This window comes from Mobula hypostoma, chromosome 23 (assembly GCF_963921235.1).
Source record: "Mobula hypostoma chromosome 23, sMobHyp1.1, whole genome shotgun sequence".
In the NCBI taxonomy this organism is placed as follows: domain Eukaryota; kingdom Metazoa; phylum Chordata; class Chondrichthyes; order Myliobatiformes; family Myliobatidae; genus Mobula; species Mobula hypostoma.
The window spans coordinates 1,847,932-1,866,708 of NC_086119.1; the positions used below are offsets into that span (position 1 = coordinate 1,847,932).

The following is an 18,777-nucleotide window of genomic DNA, read 5'->3' on the forward strand; positions in this document are numbered from 1 at the left end:
TTTCAGGACCACACTGCTCACCACCATAGTATGAGAACATTTGTAAGGAGATAGCAGATATTAGTAGTAGGCACAAGGTTGTGATTGTGGGAGATTTTAATTTTCCACACATAGACTGGGAAGCCCATACTGTAAAAGGGTTGGATGGTTTGGAGTTTGTAAAATGTGCACAAGATAGCTTTTTGCAGCAATACATAGAGGTACCAACTAGAGAAGGGGTAGTGTTGGATCTCCTGTGAGGGAATGAGATGGGTCAGGTGACGGAGGTTTGTGTTGGGGAGCACTTTGGGTCAAGTGATCACAATGCTATTAGTTTCAATATAATTATGGAGAAGGATAGGTCTGGACCCAGAGTTGAGATTTTTGATTTGAGAAAGGCCAACTTTGAGGTGATGCGAAAGGATTTAGAAGGAGTGGATTGGGACAATTTGTTTTATGAGACGAATGTAATAGAGAAATGAAGGTAATTTAGAAGTGAAATTTTGAGGGTACAGAATCTTCATGTTCCTGTTAGGTTGAAAGGAAAGATTAAAAGTTTGAGAGAGCCATGGTTTTCAAGGGATATTGGAAACTTGGTTTGGGAAAAAAGAGAGATCTACAATAAATATAGACAGCATGGAGTAAATGAGGTGCTCGAGGAATATAAAGAATGTAAAAAGAATCTTAAGAAAGAAATTAGAAAAGCTAAAAGAAGATATGAGGTTGCTTTGGCAAGTAAGGTGAAAATAAATCCCAAGGGTTTCTACCCTTATATAAAGAGCAAAAGGATAGTGAGGGATAAAATTGGTCCCTTAGAGAATTAGAATCAGATGTGTAGAGCCAAAAGAGATAGGGGAGATTCTTAACAATTTCTTTTCTTCGGTATTCATTAAGGGGAAAGATATTGAATTGTGTAAGATGAGGGAAACAGGTAGGGAAGTTATGGAAACTATGATGATTAAAGTAGTAGTAGTACTGGAGCTTTTAAGGAATATAAAGGTGGATAAGTCTCCGGGTCCTGACAGGATATTCCCTGGGACATTGAGGGAAGTTAGTGTGGAAATAGCAGGGGCTCTGACAGAAATATTTCAAATGTCATCAGAAACGGGGATGGTGCTGGAGGATTGACGTATTGCTCATGTTGTTCCATTGTTTAAAAAGGGTTCTAAGAGTGAACCTAGCAATTATCGGCCTGTGAGTTTGACATCAGTGGTGGGTAAATTGATGGAAAGTATTCTTAGAGATGGTATATATAATTATCTGGATAGACAGGGTCTGATTAGGAACAGTCAATATGGATTTGTGCATGGAAGGTCATGTTTGACAAATCTTATTGAATTTTTTGAAGAGGTTACTCGGAATGTTGACGAGGGTAAAGCGGTGGATGTTGTCTATATGGACTTCAGTAAGGCCTTTGACAAGGTCCCACACGGAAGGTTGGTTAGGAAGGTTCAATCGTTAGGTATTAATATTGAAGTAGTAAAATGGATTCAGCAGTGGCTGGATGGGAGACGCCAGAGAGTAGTGGTGAATAACTGTTTGTCAGATTGGAGGCCGGTGACTAGTGGTGTGCCTCAGGGTTCTGTACTGGGTCCAATGTTGTTTGTCATATACATTAATGATCTGGATGATGGGGTGGTAAATTGGATGAGTAAGTATGCAGATGATACTAAGATAGGTGGAGTTGTGGATAATGAAGTAGGTTTTCAAAGCTTGCAGAGAGATTTAGGCCAGTTAGAAGAGTGGGCTAAAAAATGGCAGATGGAGTTTAATGCTGATAAATGTGAGGTGCTACATTTTGGTAGGACTAATCAAAATAGGACATACATGGTAAATGGTAGGGCACTGAAGAATCCAGTAGAACAGAGGGATCTAGGAATAATGGTGCATAGTTCCCTGAAAGTGGAATCTCATGTGGATAGGGTGGTGAAGAAAGCTTTTGGTATGCTGGCCTTTATAAATCAGAACACTGAGTACAGGAGTTGGGATGTAATGTTGAAATTGTACAAGGCATTGGTGAGGCCAAATTTGGAGTATTGTGTACAGTTTTGGTCACCAAATTATAGGAAAGATGTCAACAAAATAGAGAGAGTACAGAGAAGGTTTACTAGAATGTTACCTGGGTTTCATCATCTAAGTTACAGAGAAAGGTTGAACAAGTTGGGTCTTTATTCTTTGGAACGTAGAAGGTTGATGGGGTACTTGATAGAGGTATTTAAAATTATGAGGGGGATAGATAGAGTTGACGTGGATAGGCTTTTCCCATTGAGAGTCGGGGAGATTCAAACAAGAGAACGTGAGTTGAGAGTTAAAGGGCAAAAGTTTAGGAGTAACATGAGGAGGAACTTCTTTACTCAGAGAGTGGTAGCTGTGTGGAACGAGCTTCCAGCAGAAGTGGTTGAGGCAGGTTCGATGTTGTCATTTAAAGTTAAACTGGACGGCTATATGGGCAGGAAAGGAATGGAGGGTTATGGGCTGAGTGCAGGTCGGTGGGACTAGGTGAGAGTAAGAGTTCCGCACGGACTAGAAGGGCCGAGATGGCCTGTTTCTGTGCTGTAATTGTTATATGGTTTATATGGTTATATGAGAAAGGGGCTAGAAAAGTTGCCCTAAACACTGTCTATTTCACTCAACTCTGTTCAGCAAATCACGGCTGGTGGGGATCCCACTTCAGCGGCTGAAATCAAAGAAATCGAACAAAAATAATTCTGCTCAGAGTCGGCACATGGAACATGCGAACTTTAATGGCCAATGCCAAGTCCGACAGACCAGACAGAAGAACTGCTTAGGTAACACAAAAACTGGAGAGGGATAGGATTGACATTGCAGCTCTCTCTGAGACTCGCTGGGCTGACAAACATGGAAGTGCTCTCTGCAGCAGACATGCCCATCATCCACACATTGCTAACAAAACATCAAGTCAGATGGGCAGGGTGCGTCGTCAGGATGTCAGACAATCGCATCCCCGAGCAATTGTTCTTCAAGGAACTGTCCACAGAGAAGCACTCTCATGGTGGTCAGAGAAAACAATTCAAGGAGATGCTCAAGGCCCTTGAGATCGATCACACTTCTTGGGAACGTGTAACCTTGAATCACTCATCCTGGCACAGGCTTCTCAATAAGGGTGCCACCAAAGCTGAAAGGAACTGCAACGGTGAAGCAAAAACGAAACAACAACAGTGGAAAGAATGGGCAGCAAGCTTCTCAATTGCAGAACCTTCACACACTTGCCCCACTTGTGGGAGGTACTTCCTAGCCTGAATGGACTCATCAGTCATCTCCAGACACATCCACCCAAGGATGTCAGTGGTCCTCATCATTTGTGATGGATGTGCACACACCACCACTCCCACAGTGTGAATCTCCCTCAGGACCACCCTTCCCACAGAATGGTAGTGGATGTTGACCTGGATAATCGGTACAGCCTGGCCATGGGTGAGGGAGTGACGTTACCCCCACGGCAGGCAACAAACCTTGCAGGGCAGACTGGTAAAGGCCCTGCTGCTGGAGCCACCACAACCAGGTCTTATTCAAAATAGTCCCCAACAACACACGGATGCTGTCCGTACCTTTGTGTACTGGCATGTAGTCCTTGGCCATGTCCTTGCAGTAATGGAGACAGCATGAAAGGATCAAGTCATCATTGTTTCCCTGTGGAGACAAAAGCAGCAAAACTTGTCAGCTTCAGATAGACAGAGAGGGGAGAGGGGGAGAGAGAGAAGAGGAGGGGGGAGAGAAGAGGAGGGGGGAGAGAAGAGGAGGGGGGAGAGAAGAGGAGGGGGAGAGTGACAGGGATGGGGAGAGGGAAGGGGAGAGAGAAGAGGAGGGGGAGAGGAAGGGGGAGAGAGAAGGGTTGAGGGAAGGGGGGGCAGAACTGATTTGGCCTACTGATTCTGCTACCCCATTCTATCATGGCTAATCCTTTTTAACCCTCCTCACCCCACTCCCCGACATTCTCCCAGTAACTTTTGATAACGAGGCCAGTCAAGAACCTATCAATCTCCGCTTTAAATACATCCAACAACATGGCCCCACAGCTGCCAGTGGTAACAAATTCCACATATTCACCACCCACTGCCTAAAGAAATTTCTCTGCATCTCTGTTTTAAATGGATGCTGTTTTATCCTGAGACTGTGCCCTCTTGTCCTAGACTCCCCTACCATGGGAAACATCCTTTCTACATCTACTCTGTCTAGGCCTTTCAACATTCAAAAGGTTTCAATGAGATCTCCCCTCATCCTTCTAAATTCCAAAGAGTACAGACCCACAGTCATGAAACGTTCCTCATGATAGCCTTTTCATTCCCGGAATCATCCTTGTGAACCTCCTCTGGACCCTCTCCAATGCCAGCACATCTTTTCTTAGATGAGGAGCCCAAAACTGTTCACAATACTCAAGGTGAGTCCTCACCAGTGCCTTATGAAGCCTCAGCATCACATCCGTGCTCATGTATTCTAGATCTTTTGAAATGAATGCTACCATTGTATTTTCTTTCCTCAGCACTGACTCAACCTGCAAGTTAACCTATAGGGTGTTCTGCACAACGACTTCCAAGTTCCTCTACCTCTCAGATTTTTGGATTTTCTCCCTGTTTAGAAAATAATCTGCACATTTATTTCTACTACCAGAGTGCATGACGATGCATTTTTCAGCACTGTATTTCATTTGCTGCTTTCTTGCCCATTTTCTGTCTAAGTCCTTCTGCATTCTACCTGTTTCCTCAACACTACCTGCCCCTCCACCAATCTTTGTATCATCTGCAAATCTGGCAACAAAGCCATCTATTCATCATCTAAATCATTAATATACAGCATAAAAGGAAACAGTTCCGACACTGACCCCTGTGGAACACCACTAGTCACTGGCAGCCAACCAGAAAAGGATCCTTTCATTCCCACTTGCTGCCTCCTACCAATCAGCCAATGCTCTAACCATGTTAGTAACTTTCCTGTAATAATATGGGCCCTTAACTTGGTAAACAGACTCATGTGTGGCACCTTGTCAAAGGCCTTCTGAAAGTTCAAATATACAACATCCATTTCATTCTCTTTATCTATCCTACTTGTAATCTCCTCAAAGAATTCCGACAGGTTTGTCAGGCAAGATTTTCCCTTAAGGAAACCATACTGACTTTGTCCTATCTTGTCCTGTGTCACCAAGTACTCCATAACCTCGTCCTTAACAACTAACTCTAACATCTTCCCAACCACTGAGGTCTGGCTAACTGATCTATCATTTCCTTTCTGCTGCCTTCCTCCTTTCTTAAAGAATGGAGTGACATTTGCAGTTTTTCAGTCATCTGGCACCAGGCTAGAGTCCAATGATTCTTGAAAGACCATTATTAATGCCTCCACAATCTCTACCGCTACCTCTTTCAGAACACTAGGATGCAGTTCACCTGGTCTGGGTGTCTCATAGAAAAACAACAGGAAAAAAACATAGAAATCTACAGCACATTACAGGCCCTTTGGCCCACAATGTTCTGTTGACCACGTAACCTACTCTAGAAACTGCTTACAATTTCCCTAGCGCAAAACCCTCTATTTTTCTAAGCTCCATGCACCTATCTAAGAGTCTCTTAAAAGACTCTATTGTATCCGCCTCCACCACCATTGCTGGCAGTGCATTCCACACCCACCACTCTGTGTGTGAAAAACTATCTCTGACATCCCCCTTGTACTTACTTCCAAGCACCTCAAAATTGTGCCCCCTTGTGTTATCCATTTCAGCTCTGGGAAAAAGCGTCCCGCTATCCACATGATCTTATGTACCCTTAGGTTTTTCAGCTTTTAGAACGCCTTCTCCATTGTAATAGTACCTGCACTCACTTCTCTTCCCTCACACCCTTCAACACCTGGCCAGTGTTTTCCACAGTAGACTGATGCAAAATACTCATTTAGTTCATCTGCCATCTCCTTGTCCCTGTTATTATTTCTCTGGTTTCATTTTCTAGTGGTCCTTTATCCACTCTCACCAACCTTTTATTTTTTATATACAGTGCCTAAAAAAATGTATTCACCCTCCTTGGAAATTTTTACGTTTTATTGTTTTACAACTTTGAATCACAGTGGATTTAATTTGGCTTTTTTTGATACTGATCAACAGAAAAAGACTCTTTCGTGTCAAAGTGAGAACAGATCTCTACAAAGTGATCTAAATTAATTACAAATATAAAACACAAAATAATTGATTGCGTAAGTATTCACTCCCTTTAATATGACACAACTAATCATCACTGGTGCAGCCAGTTGGTTTTAGAAGTCACATAATTAGTTAAGGTGTCCTAGCTGTATATAAACCTACATGCAGTCAAGGTGTTTCAATTGATTGTAGTAAAAATACACCTGTATCTGGAAGGTCCAACTGCTGGTGAGTCAGTATCCTGGCAAAAACTACACCATGAAGACAAAAGAACACTCCAAGCAACTCCAGAAAAAGGTGATTGAAAAGCACAAATCAGGAGATGTATACAAGAAAATTTCCAAGTACTGAATATCCCTTGGAGTACAGTTAAATCAACCATCAAGAAATGGAAAGAATATGGCACAGCTGTAAATCTGCCTAGGGCAGGCCATCCTCAAAAACTGAGTGACTGTGCAAGAACGGGACTCGTGAGGGAGACCACCAAGAGACCTATGACAACTCTGGAGTAGTTACAAGTTTCAGTGGCTGAGATGTGAGAGACTGCGTATACAACAACCGTTAACCAGGTGTTTCACCAGTCGCAGCTTTATGGGAGAATGCCAAAGAGAAAGCCACTATTGAAAAAAACTCACATGAAATCTTGACTAGAGTTTGCCAGAAGGCATGTGGGAGACTCTGAAGTCAGCTGGAAGATGGTTCCACGGTCTGATGAAACCAAAATTGAACTTCTTGGCCATCAGACTAAACAGTATGTTTAAGTCAACCATCAGCCAAAGGTGGAAGGGTCTCGGCCTGAAACGTCGACTGTACCTCTCCCTAGAGATGCTGCCTGGCCTGCTGCGTTCACCAGCAACTTTGATGTGTGTTGCTTGAATTTCCAGCATCTGCAGAATTCCTCGTGTTTCCATTCCTACTATGAAGCACGGTGGTGGCTGCATCATACTGTGGAGATGCTTCACTGCAGCAGGTCCTGGAAGGCTTGTGAAGGTAGAGGGTAAAATGAATGCAGCAAAATACAGGGAGATCCTGGAAGAAAAGCTGATGCTGTCCGCAAGAGAACTGCGACTTGGGAGATTTGTTTTCCAGCAAGTCAATAACCCTAAGTATAAAGCCAAAGCTACACAGGAATGGCTTTAAAACAATAAAGTTAACATCCTGGAGTGGTCAAGTTGGAGTCTAGACCTCAATCCAATTGAGAATTTGTGGTGGGACTTGAAAAGGGCTGTTGTCTCACGATCCCCTTGCAACCTGATAGAGTTTGAGCAGCTTTGTAAAGAGGAATGGGGGAAAATTGCAGTGTCCAGCTGTGCAAATGTGATAAAGACCTTTCCACATAAACACAAGGCTTCCTTTAGCAGCCCTGCTTCTTCCCTTTACCCTTGGGATTTGTTGTGCCCACCATATAACTCTAGAAACTGCCTAGAATTTCCTTACTGCATAGTCCTCTATTTTCCAAAGAAAAACAAGGATGTAATACTAAAGCTTTATAAGTCACCGGACAGGCCTCACCTAGAGTATTGTGAGCAGTTTTCGATGCCCTATCTAAGAAAGAAAGTGTTGACATTGGAGCGGGGTCAAAGGAGGTTCACAGGAATGAAGGGGTTAATGTATGAGGAGCTCTGGGTCTATACTCACTGGAGTTTAGAAGAATGAGGGAGGATCCCATTGAAACCTATTGAATGTTGAAAGGCCTTGATAGAAAGGATGTGGAGAGGATAGTCCCTGGAATATGTGTCTGGGACTAGAGCACACAGCCTCAGAATAGAGGGATATCTATTTAGAACAGAGATGAGGAGGAATGTTTTAGCCAGCAGCTGGAGTTCAAGGACTCTACAACTCTTGTTCTCAATATCATTTATTATTATTATTACTATTATTATTATTAGGCTTTTTAGTGCTGGCACCATTTATCTTCCTTTGCAGATTGGTTGTTTGCCTCTGTCTCTGTCATGGTGGAGAACACAGAAACTCCTTACAGACAGTGGGGGAGTTGAACCCCAGTTGCTGGAGCCGTAGAGCGTCAGTGCTGCCCTCAGGAAGAGTGTGAGAGAGCAGATTCACTAGGATGATGTCTGGGATGGAGTGTTTCAGATAGGCTGGGCTTGTTCTCCCTGCAGCAGGGGAGGTTAAGAGAAACCATGATTGAGTATATAGCATTATGAGGGATATTGTTAGGTAGGCTGCAGGAAACATTTCCCCATATCAGAGGTAAATAAAACCAGTTTAGTGAAGAGGGAAAAAGAATTAAAAGGGGAAACTTTCATCCACAGTGGTGAGTGCCTAGAACACACTGTCCAAGAGAGAGGTTGAAGAGGTTCACTTAAGAAATGCCTACATGAGCACTTGAATTGCTGAGGCATAGAAGACAAGGGGACCAAATGGTGGCACATGTGCTTGAGTTGGGCAGAATGGCCTGCCTGCATGTTGTGCTGCTTCAAGACTCCATAATTGTGTAGGTGTAGTGAGAATAACACAACAGCTAATTGGGTCCTTGCAGTGAGACCAGCTGATGGATGCAAGGTGGCTTCAGGAGTTGCTGCAAATCCCAAGAGTAAAGGACAGAGGCAGGGCTGCTAAAGGAAGGCTTACAGACCAGCCTCTGCCAGCTGCAGGCAAGAATGTGACTCGCTGCGGGCTCCTTACACGGAAACTGGTGCCTAACAAACCAATGAGGTGTTTAAAGTGTATACGAGTCTCACCTCAGTCAAAGCACAGGTACCCCCATCTAACCTGGACCTGCCAAGTGTTAACAAGTACATTCTCTCTCCTGGCAGAGGTGTATTGGATGACAGATGCATTAACAGAGTGGATAGACAGAGACTTCTTCCCACGATGAAAATGGATAACATGAGGGGGATAATTTTAAGGTGATTGGATAGTACAGAGGGCACGTCAGAGGGAGGTTTTTTAACACTGAGAGTGGTGGGTTCATAGAACACATTGCCAAGGGTGGTGGTGGAGGCAGATACATTAGGAACGTTTAGATGGGAAGATGGATGATAGAAAGATAGACGGCTATGTGGGAGGGAAGTGTTAGATTAATCTTAGTGTAGGTTAAAGGTTAAAGGTTAAATGGCCGGCACAACATCGTGGGCCTACACCATGCTGTACTGTTCTATGTTTGAAGTGTAACTAGTCTCTCCTTGGTTGCAAAGCACGGATACCCCTGTCCAACCTGGACCTACCAAATGCTGGCAATTATATTCTCCCTCTTTTGCTGAACTCTTTACCTCTGAAGCCCCAGTAGTCACGTACCAAGGCCGTGTGAATTCTTGCGCCCATTTTTCTGCTTAGATCCAAGAGTAAGTGATGTTACTGAGACGTCTGTTTCTCTGCAGCCTAATTATCTAAAACACCAAAAGTCCACGGCTCTGTATGTTAATGCAGTTACAGCCATGGATAACTGGTTCCCACTCCATACTGTTGGCATCATCAGAGGAGTGCAGAGAATGGGTGTGAGCTTGTAACCCACTCTGTCAGCACTTTACTAAGAGTCTCGCATCTCACTGTATACAGCCAACAGAGTGCCATTCTTCATTGACACTCAGTCAGAGTGTAACCAGGGGACTTTCAACCTCCATGAGTTTCCTCCTTCTCAGCCGAGTATCAGGAAGTTTGAACCATCTGTTACATAAACACAAGAGATTCTGCAGATGCTGGATATCTTGAGCAACACAAACAAAATGCTGGAAGAACTCGGCAGGCCAGGCAGCATGAATGGAGTGGAATAATTTTTCACTGTTTTGGCCCAAGACCTTTCATCAGGAAGGGGGCAGAAGCCAGAATAAGACAACAGGAGGAGTACAGAGGTGAAGCCAGGTGGGTGAGAATGAAGTAAGAAGTTGAGAGGTGCCCCTTCTCCGTCCCTTTCTTCTATCGTCCACTCTCTTCTCCTATCAGATTCCTCCTTCTCAAGCCCTCTATCCCTTCCACCGATCCCCTCCCAACCTCCCACTTCACTCTCCCCACCCACCCACCTAGTCTCCCTCTTACCTGCCAGCTTTAACTCCTTCCCCTCCCCCACCTTCTTTTCTAGATTTTTCCCCCTTCCTTTCCAGTGCTGATGACGGGCACCGACACGAAATGTTGACTGGTTATTCGCCTCCACAGATGTTGTTTGACTTGCTGAGTTGCTCCAGTACTTTGCGTGTACTGAAATATCCATTGCTTCCTCCTGGTCCCTTGGGTGCCAGGTGGGTAGGGGCGGTGAGCGAATTTGCTGATACTACGTGCCAAAGTATAATTGGGCTGGTTCTACTGTCTGGTCCAGCTGGGGTTGGTGATGTTTGTTGGAACCTGATATGAATTAGGAAGTGATCATAATTTTTCTGTGACTTCACAGTCACAGTAGCGTAGCAGATTGTGCAATGCTTTACAGCATCAGTGATCTGGGTTCAATTCTCACACTGTCTGTAAGGAGTTTGTACGTTCTCCTTGTAACTATGTGGGTTTCCTCCCACATTCCGAAAACATATGGGTTATGGTTAGTAAGTTGTGGACATGCTATGTTGGTGTCGGATGCCCCCAACACATCCTCAGACCCTGCTGGTCATTGACACAAACAACACATTTCACTGTAGCTTTGCTTTTGATGTACATGTGACAAATACAGCAAACTTTTTTCAGTAAAACTCAAAAAACCCCAGAGAGATTAACATTACCACTGTGTCCTTCATTCTCCTGGCACGACCAAATGCAGATGCTGTACTTGTGAGCTTTAGGTGCTGTAGAAATGTCCACAACATCACCATACCCACTAAAGGTGTGGGGAAATGCTGGACCCCAAAACACAGCCAAGCACTAACATAGCTACAAGTGGAAATTTTTAAGCCTTTATTCCCATTTTCTATTTTTCATTAGCTCCAGCATAAGAAAGCAAAAATGCTGGAAACACTCAGCAGGTCAGGCAGCATCTGTTTCTCTGTTCATTCTCACCCACTCAGTTAATGTTTCTCTGTCTACTACCCGTGTCCTCTCCAAGCTCTTGTCTTGGCTACTGAAGCCCAGTGTTTGGAATATAAAGAGATTATTCTTGTTTCGAATTGTTCAGTGTGTTGTCCTATCCCATGTTAGCCCCATCCCCCTCCCTTGACCCTTGAATTAATTTGGCAGGGGGATGGGAACCAGAGTGATAGGGCTGAGGATGGAGCAAAACTGCATTCAGTGTGATGAGTTAAAGTGTCACGGGGGGGCCAAACTCAAAAAAGGTAAACACAGGACTGAAGGTGCTATATCTGAATGCATACAGTATACAGAATAAGGTAGATGATCTTATAGTGCAGTTAGAGATCAGTAGGTATGATGTTATGGGCATCACTGAGATGTGGCTGAAAGAAGATCATGGTTAGGAGCTTAACATCCAAGCATACACTTTATATCAAAAGGACAGTTAGGTATGCAGAGGGGCAAAAATTGAAATCAAATCCTCAGAAAGAGCTGATCAGGTTTTGGAGATGTAGAATCCTTGTAGATAGAGTTAAGAAACTGCAGAGGTAGAAAGATCCTGATGGGAGTTATATAAGGCCCTTGAACAGTAGCTAGGATGTGGGATATAAATTTCAATGGGAAATAGAAAAGCCGTATAATAAGGGCAATGTTACAATAGTTACGGGGGATTTCAATATGCAGGTAGATTGTGAAAATCAGGTTGGTGCTGGATTCCAAGAGGAGGAATTTGTGAAAGGCCTATGAGGTGTTTTTTTTAGAGTAACTCATGGTTGAGTCCACTCAGGGAAAGGCCATTCTGGTTTGGGTACTGTGTAATGAACCGGATTTGATCAGGGAGCTTAATGTAAAGGGAGCTTTCTTTTATCCATATACCTGTCTAAGAGTTTCTGAATTGTCCCTGATGAACCTGCTTCATTCACCACCCATGGCAGCATGTTCCATGCTCCCACCACTAAAAAAAACCTACCACTGACATCACCCCTATACTTCCCTCCAATGAAGACTGGATTCAGCAGACTGCAGGGAGGAAACCACCAAACGGTTCAACGGGCAGGAAGGCATTTCCCAGCATGCTTTGTGGAGGGCAAAGATCACAGCAAGACACATAGATTGCCCTGGACTTCCACCGCATCATCGCCTACCTCTAGTCGTCTTGCCATTGGATCCAGATAAGACAGTGAGGATGAGGACCTGAGCAACTCTCCTTCACATTAATCAAACTTATATGCAAGTCACAACATCACAAAAACACTCACCCAAGGATGTCAGTGGTCCCCATCGCTTGTGATGGCCGCGGATATGCGTGTGCGCACACACGCTTACATTTTCTTCCAAACAACTTCAAATTCTGCCTCTTCGTATTAGCCATTTCCCCCAAGGTATAAGTCTCTGGCTGTCCAGTCTATCTATGCCCTTAACATCTTGTAGACCTCTATGGAGTTACCTCTCTTCTTTGTTTGCGCCAAAGAGAAAAGGCCTGGTTTGCTCAACCTTTCTTCATAAGGCATACCCTCTAGTCCAGGTGGCATCCTGGTAAATCTCCTTTGCATTTTCCCTAAAGCTTTCACATCCTTCCTATAATGAGGAGATTGGAACTGAACACATCCCAAAAGCATTTGCTAAACTGGAACTTTAACGTATTTGTAACAGGTAAGGTCTGAATGGGTGATGATAATTAGGATATAGGCTCGTTGGAGATAAGTAAAATACATGAATAGCCAGGGTACGTGAGAGTGTTGCTTTGAAATTTCTCTAGCCAGCACAACATCACGATGAAGGAGAGGGAGCCAAGCACAGCTGTGTAATGGAGGCCACATGTTGCAGGCAGGTTCAGAAAATTCAGAATAGTGTCCGGATTAGATTTTGAACTCTCCTGCAGGTGTTCCTGTTACACCTGCAACTAATTTCAGAGGGACTGTATGAAGCAACAGCAGTTTAAAGTCTCTTCTGTTGGGTGATGCAGGATGGGAGAAGGGGGGTGGGGTTAGTGGTAGGAGTTTGCTGGAACTTACTTTTCCAAGAAGCTCTAGCCCTGAGTATGTGGCTGTGCTGCAGTTTATAGGATGCTGGAGCGTGTACATAAAACCTTTATTTGAGCTCTGTTTATGGCAGTGGCTTATGTGTCCCTAGTGAGGCACAGTCTGAACAAACAGACAATAAACACCTGGCAGGACGGCAGAGTTTACATGGTGACTGGAAGTGCCAGAAGCAACGTGCTGTCTCACCTCCACATTGTGGCCCCTAGACTGGAGGCAATGTGAAAGGCCAGTCCGTTCCACACAACACCTGCGCTTCCTCTCACTGCCCTCTGCACTGGCCGCTTAATCCCACTCTGTCAATAAACAACAGCTCTGAAAGGCAGCCTTTGGATATTAAACCATATCACTGCAGTTAATTAGGGCCAACAGTGGCAAATGATGACTGGCAGAGTCATTGCCTCAGTTCCAGAGAGCTGGGTTCGATCCCAACCTCTGCTGCTGACTGCTGGAGACTTATTTTTTGTGCAGCACGGTAGCGTAGCAGTAAGCTTAACACTATTACAGCAATCATCATGGTAGTGTAGCACAATTTCATCAGTATGGTAGTGTAACACAATTTCATCAATCAGCATGGTAGTGTAATGCTATTTCATCAATCAGCATGGTAGCGTAACACAATTTCATCAATCAGCATGGTAGTATAACACTATTTCATCAATCAGTATGATAGTGTAACGCAATTTCATCAATCAGCATAGCAGTGTAACACTATTTCATCAATTAGTATGGTAGCGTGACACTATTACAGCAATCAGCATGGTAGCGTGACACTATTACAGTGATCAGTGCAGTAGTGTAACACTATTACAGCAAACAGCGTGGATGTGTACCACCATTATAGTGACAATCGACCTAGATTTAGTTCACCCATTGTCCGCAAGGAGCTTGTACATTCTCCCTGTGACTCCGTGAGTTTCCTCCAGATGCTCCGGTAAGTAGGTTAATTGGTCACATGGGTGTAATTAGGCCACGTGGGCTCGTTAGGCAAGAGTGTGGCAATTAACAATTTTATTCATAACATCATCCCCTTCCTGGTGCTTGACTCAAAGAACCACCATGAGTCAAGCTCCTGTCAGCTCTTGCTGAGCTTCTTGAGACAGAACATGGAATGGTACGGCACAGGACAGACCCTACGGCCCTGCTTAACCTACTCCAAGATCAATCTCACCCTTCCCCCCCACATAGGCCTCTAGTTTTCTGTCACCCATGTGCCTGTTCAAGAGCTTCTTAAATGTCCCTAACGTATCTGCCTCTACCAGCACCCCTGGCAGTGCGATCCACATACCCACCATTCTCTGTGTAAGAAAATAGACAACTCAGAGGCTTGCACATTTCCAAACCTGTTACATTCACACTTGTTTTTCTTAAGGACAGTTTAAATTTAATCAGTTAAGACAACCAGCTTGTCCAGGTAGACCCACTGTTTCAGCTCGTTCCTGCCCCACTGAAATCATAGCATCTTACCTCGACTCTGTTTTATCCCCTCTAGTTCAGTCCCTTCCTATCTACATCCATGACACCTCACAGTCTCTTGATCTTTTCAAGGATTTCAAGTTCCCTGGTCCCCATCACCTCATTTTTACTATGGATGTCCAGTACCTATACACCTCCATCCCCCACCAGCAAGGCCTCAAAGCTCTCAGTCTTTTTCTGGACACCAGACCTAACCAGTTCTCCTCTACCACCACTCTCCTCTGCCTCACTCTAAATAATTTCTCCTTTGGCTCCTCCCACTTCCTTCAAATAAAAGGGGTAGCAATGGGAGCTTGCATGGGTCCCAGCTATGCTTGTCTGTTTGTCGGCTTCATGGAACAGTCTATGTTGTAAGCCTACACAGGTGACTGTCCCACATTTTCCTAAACTACGCGACGATTATATTGGTGCTGCTTCCTGCACCCATGCTGAACTCGCAAACTTCATCCACTTTGCCTCCAACTTCCACCCTGACCTCAAATATACCTGGTCCATTTCCGACACCTCCCTTCCCTCCTTTTCTCGATCTCACTGTCTGTGTCTCCAGAGACAGCTTATCCACCATCAACACTGCCCTGAACTGCATCTCTTCCATTTCACACACGTCTGCTCTTACCCCATCCTTCCGTCACCGTACCAGGATAGGGTTCCTCTTGTCCTCACCTACCATCCCACCAGCCTCCGCATCCAGGACATAATTCTCTGAAACTTCCGCCACCTCTGACGGGATCCCACCACTAAGCTCATCTTCTCCTCCCCCCTCACCCAACTTTCTGCTTTCCGTAGGGATCGCTCCCTACACGACTCTTGTCCATTCGTCCCTCCCCACTGATCTCCCTCCTGGCACTTATCCCTGCAAGCAGTATAGGTGCTACACCTGCCTCTACACCTCCTCCCTCACTACTATCCAGAGCCCTAAACAGTCCTTCCAGGTGAGGTGACACTTCACCCTTGAGTCTGCTGGGGCCATTTGCTGTATGGTCTCCTATACATTGCAGAGACCCAATGTAGACTGGGAGACTGCTTTGCCGATCATCTATGCTCCATCTGCCAGAATATGCAGCATCTCCCAGTGGCCACCCATTTTAATTCCACTTCCCACTCCCATTCTAATATGTCCATCCATGGCCTCTTCCACAGTCATTATGAGGCCGCACTTAGGTTGGCGGGATGACATCTTATATTCCATTTGGGTAGCCTCCAACCTAATGGCATGAACATCAATTTCTCAAACTTCCGGAAATACCACCCTACCCAAACCACCACTTCCCATCCCCTTTTCCCTCTCTCACCTCATCTCACCAATCAACTTCCCAGCTCTTTACTTCATCCCTCCACTTCGAGGTTTCACCTATCACCTTGTGTTTCTCTCTCCCCTCCCTCTATCTTTTAAATCTACTCCTCAGCTTTTTTTTATCCAGTCCTGCCGAAGAGTCTCAGCCCGAAACGTCGACTGTACTCTTTTCCAATGACACTGCCTGGCTTGCTGAGCTCCTCCAGCATTTTGTGTGTGTTGCTCGGATTTTCAGCATCTGATGTAACTATGAAAATGGACAAGGGAGAGCCAGTGGATGTAGTGTACCTGGACTTTCGGAAAGCCTTTGATAAAGTCCCACATAGGAGATTAGTGGGCAAAATTAGGGCACATGGTATTGGGGGCAGAGTACTGACATGGATTGAAAATTGGCTGGCTGACAGAAAACAAAGAGTAGCGATTAATGGGTCCATTTCGGAATGGCAGGCAGTGACCAGTGGGGTACCGCAGGGTTCAGTGCTGGGACCGCAGCCGTTTACAATATATATTAATGATTTACAGGAGGGAATTAAAAGTAACATTAGCAAATTTGCTGATGACACAAAGCTGGGAGGCGGTGTGAAATGTGAGGAGGATGTTATGAGAATGCAGTGTGACTTGGACAGGCTGGGTGAGTGGGCAGATGCATGGCAGATGCAGTTTAATGTGGATAAATGTGAGGTTATCCACTTTGGTGGTAAGAACGGGAAGGCAGATTATTATCTAAATGGAGTCAAGTTAGGAAAAGGGGAAGCACAACGAGATCTAGGTGTTCTTGTGCATCAGTCACTGAAAGCAAGCATGCAAGTACAGCAGGCAGTGAAAAAAGCTAATGGCATGCTGGCCTTCATAACAAGGGGAATTGAGTATAAGAGCAAAGAGGTCCTTCTGCAGCTGTACAGGGCCTTGGTGAGACCACACCTGGAGTACTGTGTGCAGTTTTGGTCTCCAAATTTGAGGAAGGACATTCTTGCTATTGAGGGAGTGCAGCATAGGTTCACAAGGTTAATTCCCGGTATGGCGGGACTGTCATATGTTGAAAGATTGGAGCAACTGAGTTTGTATACTCTGGAATTTAGAAGGCTGAGAGGGGATCTTATTGAAACATAAGATTATTAAGGGATTGGACACGCTGCAGGCAGGAAGCATGTTCCCGCTGATGGGTGAGTCCAGAACCAGAGGCCACAGTTTAAGAATTAGGGGTAGGCCATTTAGAACGGAGTTGAGGAAAAACTTTTTCACCCAGAGAGTGGTGGATATATGGAATGCTCTGCTCCAGAAGGCTGTGGAGGCCAAGTCTCTGGATGCTTTCAAGAAAGAGCTGGATAGAGCTCTTAAAGATAGCGGAATCAAAGGTTATGGGGGTAAGGCAGGAACTGGATACTGATAGTGGATGATCAGCCATGATCACAGTGAATGGCGGTGCTGGCTCGAAGGGCCGAATGGCCTACTCCTGCACCTATTGTCTATTGTAGATTTCCTCTTGTTAATCAGTTTGAAGTTCACTTAAATGTTTCTGCTGTAAACCCAACTCAGTGAATTGTTCCTGCACACTGTTTATCACCAGGCTTTTGTTCACGCAACACGGACATCCCCGCTGACAGCAACAGGAGGTTACCCAGCAGCATTAAACTTGCCAACTCTATGTGCCAGAGAGCTTTTCCAATGCTTAACTTGATATAAAATGTCCCTGCCTTGGTTTCAAGTCTCTGCACGTCTCACTCTGAATTACCTTTGTCCCCGACAATTCTTTGGAATCGGAGTCCTCCTGGCCTCTGGAGCTCACGAGACTGACTGTTCTCCCGCTGACCGCCCTGCCTTCGGGTTCTGACATTTCTCATTCCCTCCCTCTCCTAAACCCATCAGTGCACCAACCTTCTGGTAGTATGCCCCAACATCTACGTAGAAAGACCTAGATAGAGTCAATGCACAGAGGATATTTTCTATCGCGGGACAGTCTAGGACAAGAGGGCAATATGGAATGAATGATGTCCTTTGAGAACAAAGGTGAAGAGGAATCTCCTTAGCTAGAGGGCAGGGCAATGAAAATGTGAGATTCATTGCTGCATATGGCCGTGAAGGTCAAGTTATTGAATATATTTAAAGCAGAGGTTAGTAGGTTCTTAATTAATAAGGGCTTCAGAGGGGAAAAGTCAGGAGAACGGGGTTGAGAGGGAAAATAAATCAACCATGATCGAATGGTGGAGCAGACACGATGGGCCAAATGGCTTAATTCTGCTCCTATGTCTTATGGTTTTGTCTCCTTCTGTGGCTGAATCTCCGATTTCTCACAGATATCCAGGATATTCTGCGAAGTTAGAGATGACACCTTTCCAAGTTACTGCTTTCTAATTCAATCATTTCCTGCAGCAAACATACCTAGAGACACAGCATGACTATGTTACCACCCACAGCTCTAATCTGCTAATTAAATTTGCCATTGACACTACATTGATTGGCCTAATCTCAAACAATAAAGAGATGGCCTACAGGGAGAAGTCATCTCTCTGACACAATGGTGTCAAGAAAACAATCTCTCCCTCAGTGTCGCTAAAACAAAGGAGCTGGTTGTGGATTACAGGAGGAATGGAGACGGGCTAACCCCTATTGACATCGATGGATCTGGGGTTGAGAGGGTAAACAGCTTTAAATTCCTCGGCATCCATATCACCGAGTACCTCACATGGTCTGTACACACCAGCTGTGTGGTGAAAAAGGCATGATAGCACCTCTTTCACCTCAGGCGGTTGAGGAAGTTTGGTATGGTCCCCCAAATCCTAAGAACTTTCTACAATTGAGAGCATCCTGACTGGCTGCATCACTGCCTGGTATGGGAACTGAACCTCCCTTAATTGCAGGCTTCTGCAGAGAGTGATGCGAACAGCCCAGCATAACTGTAG

At 44.9% G+C, this 18,777-nt stretch overlaps 1 protein-coding gene across 3 annotated transcripts in view; it reads right to left on the bottom strand.

Moving 5' to 3' along the window:
- Positions 1 to 18,777, bottom strand: part of smg6 (SMG6 nonsense mediated mRNA decay factor) — a 534,055-nt gene that overhangs the window by 11,332 nt on the left and 503,946 nt on the right. For all 3 annotated transcript variants that reach the window (XM_063031015.1, XM_063031016.1, XM_063031017.1), the window contains one exon: positions 3,549 to 3,630. In XM_063031015.1, coding sequence (XP_062887085.1) covers positions 3,549 to 3,630 — 82 coding nt within the window. The remainder of the gene's footprint in view (positions 1 to 3,548; positions 3,631 to 18,777) is intronic.